The sequence below is a fragment of the Cebus imitator genome, unplaced genomic scaffold (assembly GCF_001604975.1).
Source record: "Cebus imitator isolate Cc_AM_T3 unplaced genomic scaffold, Cebus_imitator-1.0 Scaffold9, whole genome shotgun sequence".
Lineage (NCBI taxonomy): Eukaryota > Metazoa > Chordata > Mammalia > Primates > Cebidae > Cebus > Cebus imitator.
Window position 1 is genome coordinate 10,715,187 of NW_016107324.1, and position 11,104 is coordinate 10,726,290.

Sequence of the window (11,104 nt, forward strand, 5' to 3'; positions counted from 1 at the left end):
ATATATATATATATATATATATATATATACACACACACACACACAAATATATATATATATATGTATATATACACATAAATATAATGAAGCAAATATCACAAAATATTAATAATTGATTAATACCTGAAGGGTATATGAGTATTGCAATTTCTTTCAAATTTGTATAGGTTTGAGATTTTTTTAAAATAGAAAGTTGGAAGGAAATTAGTATTAATAATGAAAAAGATATTCAGTGAATTTCCTGGATAGTCTACCTTAACATTGAAACAGTCAGCAAAAGTAACACAATCCGTTCCACAGGTGTCTAATTCACACAAAACACTACCATAACCATCAGGAGGAAGGTCCTGTGTTTTATAACATCCAGAGAAGACGGTTTCTGTCAGTAGAAGACAGAATCTAAAAGGCAATTCTCCCCATCACTGCTGGTGCAGAACATTAGGTGAAGAATTTAGTTTTCCAGGCTGAGGCCTTAATCGTGTACCACTCAGAGCATGCTCCAATGTATTTGTCTTAACGGGACAATTTTCTGGTCTGTAAGCTTTCATTGACTTGCATGTGTTTTCTGGGAAAGCAAATGCTTCCCTGGCTTTATGGTGTTTTAGGCAGAAGAAAAGCAGCCAACCTGCCTGGTGTCAGAGGCAAAGAATGCCAGAGATGCCAGTCTGGCAGTATGGGAAGTAACCGAATTCTAGAGAGCTGGAAAGGTGATGTATTCTTTCTAATGCCCCTTCTTCTGACAACAACCCCTCTGACATAGAAAAGGCAGATAAGATCATGCTACCCTGGGGCAAAGTACTCAAAAGGTACTTTTTTATTTATATGACACTGGGTTCATTGACAACTTGCTTCTGTCTTAGGAAGGTCAAAGTCATTTTTAGGACACAAAAGTTTCTTCATTATTAATGGAACGCTGTTGGTGCCAAGCTTTTTTCTTTTTTTTTTTTTTTAGATGAAGTCTTGTTCTGTCACCCAGGCTGGAGTACAGTGGTGCAATCTCGGCTCACTGCAACCTCCACCTCCCAGATTCAAGCAATTCTTCTGCTTCAGCCTCCTGAGTAGCTGTGATTACAGGCACCCACCACACACCCGACTAATTTTTGTACTGTTAGTAGAGATGAGGTTTCACCATGTTGGCCAGGCTGGTCTCAAACTCCTGGCCTCAAATGACCTGCCTGCCTCAGCCTCCGAAAGTGGTGAGATTAAGGCATGAACCACGGTGCCTGGCCGGTGCCAAGCTTTTGTTTTTGCTACAATTGTGCCTTGAAGTGACATATTTTTTAGAAAGAGAGAAAGAGCTGGTTATCTTACCTACTGCAGCAGCAGTCTTGGACGTAGGAAGGTTGGTGCAGTCCCCAATCCCAAACACGTTTGGGTACCTCTTGTGTTGCAGAGTTTCTTTATCCACATCCACCCAGCCAGCAGCATCAGCCACAGGACTGGTCTTGAGGACGTCTGGTGGGCTCATTGGTGGTGTGACATGAAGCATTTCATACTACACACAAGGAGAGAATCCACATTTGCATTTATTCAATATTTCTACAGGTCCACAAGCTCTCCCACAAACTTCCTTACTCCATACACTGTGCTATGGCTGCATAGAGCATTATATAATCAGCACTTATACCAGTCCATGCCCTCTCTAAGATCTTATGTGTTCTCCTGGAGGGTGGTGATAAACTAAATAACCATTCTCTCGGTTGACATGATCCCCCCATACAGAGACCACGAGATCCCTGTGGCCACACACACAGGGGCTTATGAGATATTGGAGTAAAGCTCACTATTATTCTGAAAGAATCCATTGATGTTTCTATTAATACTAAAATAAGGGGGTGGTATACTTCAGTTGCAGTCTCCCTGACCCTCAGCTGTCAGCTTGTAAAGTTTAGTACCTCCATGTTATTCTGTAAGGTGATGCTCAGCGTCACCATAAAGGCCATGTTGGGAGCTGGTAAGAAAGCATCATTCCCAAGTATGTGTCAACTTCAAAACACATAAAGGAAACTGTCAGAACACCAATTTAAGTCGAACAGAGGTGGTAAAAATATTACCTAGCACTTTGGAAAAGGAGCAAGGGGTCTGATTCAGTAATGGATTTACTTTTCAGTGCAGAAGGCAGGGGTGAATTTTTTTTTCCGGAACACCATATCAAGGTTACCCTTGGTGAGTAGTGCCCTGACCCATCCTGATCACTTTTGAGGGTTCATTTAACTTTTTTTGTTTATGTAATATTCTTTCACATTTTGTAGTTAATTCTTTTATTCTTTTTATTTATTTTTAACAAACTCCATTCAGCAACTTCATCAGTTTGCTAGTGGGTCCAGTTAAGGATGCATTGATTGAAATGTTCACGGCATGTCATTGGGGCAAAAACTTAAGCACTTCAAGGCAATTCCAACCTTGTGAGATAGTGGATAGCCCTTTGTTTCCATAAGAAGTCCCGTGCCCTCAGAGAGGCTCAGCAGTCACTGACGGCAATAGGAATTAGGAAGATGACTTGCACTTACTACAACTCTTACACAAAAATAAGCTTAATTAGCCTCAGGGAAGGAGCACTGCAAATGGCTGCCACTCCTCTGCAGAATAATCTGGGGTGGGGGTTGGCTCTTAGAGACACGGGTCCCTGAGGCCAGGTCTGTTAATGAACATTAAAACTGAATGCATGTTTGCGAGATAATGGGTGAAATGGTCAACAACTATCATCTACCAAATTATTAATGCCCTGTCTGCATTTCTGCAGTCAAAAAGAACTACTTTTGAGAGTGTCTCACTCTGTCACCAGATTGGAGGGTAGTGGCTTGATCACAGCTCACTATAGCCTCGAACTGCTGGGCTCAAGCGATCCTCCTGCCTCAGCCTCCCGAACAGCTGGGACTACAGGTGCGCACCCTGTCGCCCCCCCCCAGCTCATTTTTTTTTCTTTTAGTAGAGACTCAGTCTTGCTGCATAGCCCAGGCTGGTCTCGAACTCCTGGGCTCAAGCAACCCACCTGCCTCAGCCTCCTAAAGTGCTGGGATTACAGGTGCAAGCTACCACACCTGACCTAGAACTACTTTTCTGAACTGAGGTCTAAACCTTACTGGAGTCATCTAGGCGGAGTTAATGTGTTTGAATTTCACAAGTACACATATATTCCACACATCTTTTCTAAAAGGAAAGTTAAATATTTTCATATAATCATCATAAAGGTATGGACTTTTACCTGAGCTAACATCCTACAAAAGAAGAAATACTAGGGTCTACTTCATTAGAAATTAATGGCCAGGCGCAGTGGCTCACACCTGTAATCCCAACACTTTGGGAGGTCAAGGCGGGAAGATCACTTGAGCTCAGGAGTTCGAGACCAGTCTGGGTAACATAGTGAGACCACTGTCTCTACCAAAAACACAAAAAATTAGCTGGGCATAGTAGCACATACTTGTAGTCCCAGCTACTCAGGAGGCTGAGGTGAGAGGGTGGCTTGCTTGAGGCTGGGAGGTGAGGGCTGCAGGGAGTAGAGATCGTACCACTGCACTCCAGCCTGGGTGACAGAGCAAGACCCTGCCTCCAAAAAAAAAAAAAGGAAGAAAAAGAAATTAACACTGGGCTGGGTGTGGTGGCTCACATCTATAATCCCAGCACTTTGGGAGGCCAAGGTGGACAGATCACTTGAGCCCAGGAGTTTGAGACCAGCCAGAGCAGCATGGTAAAATCCAGTCTCTACAAAAAATACAAAAATTATCCAGGTGTAGTGGTGCATGCCTACAGACCCGGCTACTCAGGAGGCTGAGGTGGGAGTATTGCCTGAGCCCTGGAAGTAGAGGCTGCAGTGAGCCACGAGCCATGATGGCACCACTGCACTCTAACCTGAGTGATAGAGTGAGACCCTGAAAAAAAAGAAGGAAGAAAGGAAGGAAGGATGGAAGGAAGGAAGGGAAGGAGAGAGAGAGAGAAAGAAAGAAAGAAAGAAAGAGAGAAAGAAAGAAACAGAGAGACAGAAAGAAAGAACAAAAGAAAGAAAGAAAAAGAAAGGAAGAAGGAAGGAAAAGGAGGGAAGGAAGGAAGGAAAGAAGGAGGGAGGGAGGGAAAGAAAGAAGGAAGGAAAAAAGGAAAATTGGCACTTAGTTGTAGCTTGCTCATTATCCATCATTCATTTCCGTAACTGTACAGGATAAATAACTTGGTCCTCCTTTATTAACATACATAGTCCATTCCATGTGATGGTTTTCAAATGTTAATGTTTATTAGCAGCATTTGGGAGACTTGTGGGAAATACAAGTTCCCAGGCTGCACCATGCCTAGATCCCAATCTAGTAGATCTGGGTAAAGCATAGGAATTTGTACTTAAACAACATCTGCTAGTGATTCTGACATGTAAAACCTGCAGATCACTTTCTTACAAGCTCTGGCGTAAAGAAACAGATTCATTTACAAAGAAAGATAGAATGCTATTACTTGGACAAGTCACTTCATCTCTTTGGTCTTTGATTTGCTTATCCATAAAGAAATACACTAGCCTAGACGACCTCCGAAGTCTCTCCTAATTGCAGGACTCTGTAGTGTAAAACAAGGTAAGATTTTTTTTTTTAACTTAGGAGACTGGGATCAGTTCACAAGCTCCCTAATAAAGATTCAAGATTGTAAACTTTGGGCTACATTTAATTCTTCTCTTTTTTTTTTTAGGACAGAGTCTCGCTCTGTCGCCCGGGCTGGAGTGCAGTGGCGTGATCTCGACTCCCTGCAACCTCCACCTCCCAGGTTCAAGCAGCTCTCTGCCTCAGCTTCCTGAGTTGCTGGGTTTACAGATGCCCACCACCACACCTGGCTAATTTTTGTATTTTCATTAGAGACAAGATTACAACATCTTGGCCAGGCTGGTCTTGAACTCCTGACCTCGTGATCCACCCACCTTGGCTCACTCAGATGGACTCTCTCCAATGGGCTCTTTTGTTAAGTAAAAATGAGCTCTCACTCATAGCCCATTTGAGGAGCAGCAATTTAAAAGAGCTAGAGCTGGAGGGACCTTCCAAAGTCACTTACAACTACGTGACGGCAGGAAAAAGGAAAACTACAAAAAGGACACACATAAAAACAAAGAGCAGTAATTCAAGACCCTTTTGTAAAGTGAGAACTAGCTCCAACCATTCCAGTAGATTCTGCGTGCATAATTACACAGCAGCTATTCAAAATGATGACCCTGAGCTGGTTCAGATAGATACTCAACGAGGCTGGGACAACCTGTGACATCAAAACGTAAGGACGTGCTCAAACACATGATGGAGCATGCCACAGGGACAGAAAACCCAGCTGGAAAAGGTGCCTACTGACCAAATCCAGAACCATTTGAGCACCAAAATAAGGACAATAATGAATGATACACCATTGTAAAAAATAAAGGAACTCATGAGTTCATACCAATAAACTAAGAGAGAACCAAAGCAAAGACTCTTGCTGACAGAATGCCAAGAGCTTACTGGTAAGTGTACAGAAATGCTAGTTAGAAAATCATCATTTTGCAACCACCACAGTAAAGATCACATTAGGCACGAATCGTCAATGTATGCTATCTCTTGGGGGGAGATTTGAATAAATAGACTATTTGCATGGTTTTAAAGTGTCTTCCCACAGCCTTATTAGTAGCAAGGGAGAAAAACAATTGTAATTATTCAGTTGGAAAACTGGACCATATCTTGACTGATGATCAAAATTAACATCATCAATGAAGGCAGATGAACATTGTTTGCTTGCAAACGTGACACCTTAGAAGAGTGCAATGCTTAAGCAATGTTCCAGTATGAAAAAACAGAGCCTGAGGCTGGGTGCAATGGCTCTCGCCTATAATCCCAGCACTTCGGGAAGCCAGGCAGGCGGATAGCTTGAGGTCAGGAGTTTGGGACCATCCTAGCCAACATGGTGAAACCCCGTGGCTACTAAAAATAAAAAAATTTTTTTTTAATTAGCCAGGCATGGTGGCACGCACCTGTAGTACCAGCTATTCATGAGGCTGAGGCAGGAGAATCACTTGAACCTGAGGAGCAGAGGTTGGAGTGAGCTGAGATTGCGCCACTGCACTCCAGCCTACACAAAACACCACATCTTTACTGTGGTGGTTGCAAAATGATGATTTTCTAACTAGCATTTCTGTACACTTACCAGTAAGCTCTTGGCATTCTGTCAGCAAGAGTCTTTGCTTTGGTTCTCTCTTAGTTTATTGGTATGAACTCATGAGTTCCTTTATTTTTTACAATGGTGTATCATTCATTATTGTCCTTATTTTGGTGCTCAAATGGTTCTGGATTTGGTCAGTAGGTCAAAAATAAATAAATAGCAGAGCCTGAAACTAATCACAAGAAAACACAGACAAACCCAAAATGAGGAACATTCTACTGAAAGAAAAGTGGTGGGGAAAGGGCTGTATTATTTCTTTTTTATTTTTTTTATTATTATTTAACTTTTTCTTTTTTTTTTTTTTTTTTTTGGGAGATGGAGTTTCGCTCTTGTTACCCAGGCTGGAGTGCAATGGCGCGATCTCGGCTCACCGCAACCTCCGCCTCCTGGGTTCAGGCAATTCTCCTGCCTCAGCCTCCTGAGTAGCTGGGATTACAGGCACGCACCACCATGCCCAGCTAATTTTTTGTATTTTTAGTAGAGACGGGGTTTCACCATGTTGACCAGGATGGTCTTGATCTCTTGACCTCGTGATCCACCCGCCTCGGCCTCCCAAAGTGCTGGGATTACAGGTGTGAGCCACCGCGCCCGGCCTCAGGGCTGTATTATTTCGAAATATCAAAGTCATAGAAGACAAAGAAAAGCTATAGAAATGTCCCAGGTTAAAGGAGGCTAAATAGACATCACAATTAAACGCAACCTCTGACTGAAGACTGAGTCCTGAACTGGAGAGGAAAAAATGCTGTAATGCAGTCAGGTCAATCAACTAAACTGGAATACAAATAGTAGGTTAAAATATTTCTTTCTTTCTTTTTCTTTATACATATACATATATATATATATATATATATATATATATAGAGAGAGAGAGAGAGAGAGAGAGAGAGAGAGCTGCCTGCCTACTTATCTATCTATATATAAAATAACATGACATATCTATGTACAACATGGCTGGGACAGTTGAAGAAATTATACAGTGATGTTCAGCATTTTCCCCTTCCCACATGGACTTTAGATTAAGGATGACAGCATGAGGAAATGGAGCAAGAAATTCAAAAATGATATACAATTGCAAGTGACAGCCAAGGAGTTTGGGAACCAGGGAGTCCAGGGATCCTGCTCTCTCCATTCCTTTCTCACCAACTTTTTCCTATCCAATCTGAATGACAGCCTGAGTACTGAGTGCCCAGTCACGAGAAAAGTATATACACACCTCCCCTCCCCAACATGCACATCAGCAAGTCTATCCGTCATTCTCATTGGGCCAAACGTTGGGCATATCGGAATCTGTGATGTGAGAGGGCAAGAGGATTGCCGAATCTTGCTCTCTTGAACGTTAGTTCTCACCCTGGCCTTCTCTTTCTTTCTTTCTTTCCCTCCCTCCCTCCCTCCCTCTTTCCTTCCTTCCCTAAAATATTGCATCTGTGCTAATTACTGAGTTGATAACTGTACTGTGGTTATGTAAGAGAACACTCCTAGTTAATTAACACTTAAGTATTTGGGGGTAAAGAGACCTGATGCATGATATATGCAAATTTCCTCTGGGAAAATGAGAGAGAGAAAAAGATCAAATAATAAAGCTAAAGCAAATGGGATAAAATTTTATAAGTGATCTAGGTAAAAGCTATATACAATTTTCTTTGTACTATTTTTATTTTTGCAACTTCTCTAAGTTTGAGATTATTTCTTGTTTTTTTTTTTTTTAAGATGGAATCTCACTCTGTCGCCCAAGCTGGAATGCAGTGTTGTAATCTCAGCTCACCGCAGCCTCTGCCTCCCAGGTTCCAGCAATTCTCCTCCCTCAGCCTCCCGGATAGCTGAGATTACAGGCACATACCATCACACCCAGCTGATTTTTGTACTTTTAGTAGAGACGGGACTTCATCACGTTGGCCAGGCTGGTCTCGAACTCCTGACCTCAGGCAATCCACCCACCTCGGCCTCCCAAAGTGCTATGCATTACAAGCAAGAGCCACAGCGCCTGGCCTGAGATTATTTCCAAATAAAAGTTTTTAAAGTTATAACCCTGAATAATCAGTAACTGAAATGATATTTAGTATACTATTTTAAAAAGAAAAGATGTATGCAATACATTTTAGAACAAGCTAAGCTAAAAAGCTTAAAATTTGAAGTTTTGAAGTTTAGAAGAAGTTTATCTTTGGTTCACTTCAAAATTCCTTTTCATGGAACCCTTCATTTCTCGAAAAATTTGAATGAATAAAATGTGACTCTGTAACACTTTGACATTGGCAACAGCTTTTGCCAGAATGATGTAAACAAATATTCTTCCATGCATGTTTCTGCAGATGCTTTTACATCTTGTTCCTAGTCTCATAACACCTCCAGAATGTACTATTCCCACTTCACAGAAGAAGAAACTGAGACACAAAGGCCAACCCCATACAACAAAGGCCAAATCTTTCCAAGAAGCCTGGTAGCTCTGCTAGACCCTTTAAGGGGAAATATTTTTAAAGGCAGCCTCTTCCACAGGTGACAGACATCCCTATTGTTCTCTTATTTTTTATTTATTTCTTTCTTTGAGACAAAGTCTCGCTCTGTTGCCCAGGCTGGAGTACAGTAGTGTAATCTCGGCTCACTGCAACCTCCACCTCCTGGCTTCAAGCGATTCTCCTGCCTCAACCTCCCAGTAGCTGGAATTATAGGCACATGCCACCATGCCCAACTAATTTTCATACTTTTAGTAGAGACAGGGTTTCGCCATGTTGGCCAGGCTGGTCTCAAACTCCTGACCTCAAGAGATCTGCCCACCTTGGCCTTCCAAAGTGCTGGGATTACAAGCGTGAGCCACCATGCCCAGCCAATCCCTATTGTTCTTGAACTACCCACAGGGTTACTTTCTGCTCACAAGCAGGGCTGTTTCTCACATGCCACCAGTTGAAACAATCCCCAGATCTTGTATGCAAGGAAGCCCTCCCTTACCTCTATACGATAACCAAAGCTGTGGAATATTTTTTGGCTACTTCAAGTGATTCGACGCCAAGAAAAACTGAGTCAAAGAAATAAGACCAAAATTCACTTGGCACCAGTTAACCACGCCTTCTCACCTCCCACTGATGAAGCCTCTTACATCTTTCTCTTCCCTGCCCATTTTGGCCTACTTTCTCGCCCTATCACTTCCCTAAGATGCTCGTTTCACCCAGCCTTCCCCAGCACACAATGATGGTAGTCAGAGTGGTGTGAGCCTCATGTACCTATGGCGCATTTCAGCATTTCAACAGACAATGCTTCAGGCTGACAGCTTAACCTCACCACTCACTGAAATCACTTGGGTCTCTCCAGGTTTGTCCAGGTTTTCAAATACAGCCTCCTGTTTATCGGCTCGGACTTCAATGAGGTTTTGCTTGTAGTTAACAGTGAGGTTCCGTTCTCGGATGATCTCCTGCAGGGCATCTGCATACTTCTTAACCCCGAAAATGGCTCCAAGAGAAGTGTTGAAAATGATATTGGCCTTGGATCGCTTCCCTGTCTGAGAAAAATAAGAAAACCACCAACACCAAAGCATGACTCCAGCTGCCTTCTTTTTTAAATCTAGACAAGAATTAAAACCCTCAGCAGAGATCTTGCTAGCTTTTGCCATCACTATACCCTGGCAGGGTGATGGGTAGACCAATCCACTGCCTCCTCGTTTTGTTCTGCCCATGACCTACAACTAAGTACCCATGTGAGTTGGGGGCGGTGGGCACTGTTCAGCTGAAGGCCAGAAGTGAAGGTTAAGTCCAGGTCAAGACAGAATGGAGCAGAATGGAGTATTTATTCATATATTCATGTATTCATTCACTTAATAAATATTTAACGAAGTTCTAGAGTTAGCCAGATACTGTCCTAGGTGCTAAGGGAACAGCAGTGAGCAAAGCTGAGATCCGGCCAGGCGCAGTACCTCACGCCTGTAATCCCAGCACTTTGAGAGGCTGAGGCAGGCAGATCACCTGAGGTCAGTGGTTCAAGACCAGCCTGGCCAACATGGTTAGAGATCAGCCTGTCTCTACTAAAAACACAAAACTTAGCTGGGTGTGGTGGCAGGCACCTGTAATCCCAGCTACTCGGGAGGCTGAGGCAGGAGAATCACTTGAACTCAGGTGGCAGAGTTTGCAGTGAGCCGAGATTGCACCATTGCACTCTAGCCTGGGCAACAGAGTGAATCTGTCTCAAAAATAAACTAAAAAACAGCAACAAAACAAACAAACAACAAAAAGAAAAACCCTGAGTTTCTACCTTCTTGGTATTGTTCATAGAAACCAATATCCTCCCAAATGCCTAAGATCTTATTGCACTCCAAAGACAGCCTTCCTCTCAGGCCACCCAGGACTTGAGAGAAAAGAGTCACACAAAGGAAGTTTCCAGGACGGAAGGAAGGGCTGGTTTCTCACGCTCTTCTTTGCTTGGCTCCCTTCAGGACTTGCTCACTCGATCTCACCATCTGAAGAAGTTAGGTGGGTGCCACAAAAGGCTGTGCCAACCCTTTAGGACCCAGCACGAACTTTCTTGGAGTCAGAAATGATTACTGGAACTGTCTTTAATCCCACACCTCACAGGGTTGCTGCAGTTTATAGAACTCGGGGGAAGGTCTTGCCCAGTCCCAGCCTCCATGCACACATCCAACCGCTCCCCAGCCTGTTCTTCCCCACCCATCTTCCCATATGTCCCGTACGGGACTATAGGCTGCCTGGAATCCTGCCACTGTCTCAAGCCAAGCCACACTTTGGTAAACTAAATGTCACACCCCAGGCAAGAGCAGGGAGGGCAAGAACAGCTTCCCCCACAAGCTCAAACCAGGTGTGCTTGAGCTACAGATACCCGCTCTTACACAGAGGGTGTTTGGAGAATGCTGAGAAAGTCTCCTCCTGCCCAAATATCTCTTTCCATAATGGGTTAAAGCTCTATGAGAGGCCAGATGTGGTGGCTAACACCTGTAATTCCAATACTTTGGGAGGCT

The 11,104-nt window shown here is 43.2% G+C and overlaps 1 protein-coding gene across 2 annotated transcripts in view; it reads right to left on the bottom strand.

Moving 5' to 3' along the window:
* Nucleotides 1-11,104, bottom strand: part of SQOR (sulfide quinone oxidoreductase) — a 51,898-nt gene that overhangs the window by 7,670 nt on the left and 33,124 nt on the right. For both annotated transcript variants that reach the window (XM_017545350.2, XM_037744501.1), the window contains 2 exons: nt 9,428-9,637; nt 1,312-1,495 (listed from right to left, as the gene is read on the bottom strand). In XM_017545350.2, the coding sequence (XP_017400839.1) occupies nt 1,312-1,495; nt 9,428-9,637 (394 nt within the window). The remainder of the gene's footprint in view (nt 1-1,311; nt 1,496-9,427; nt 9,638-11,104) is intronic.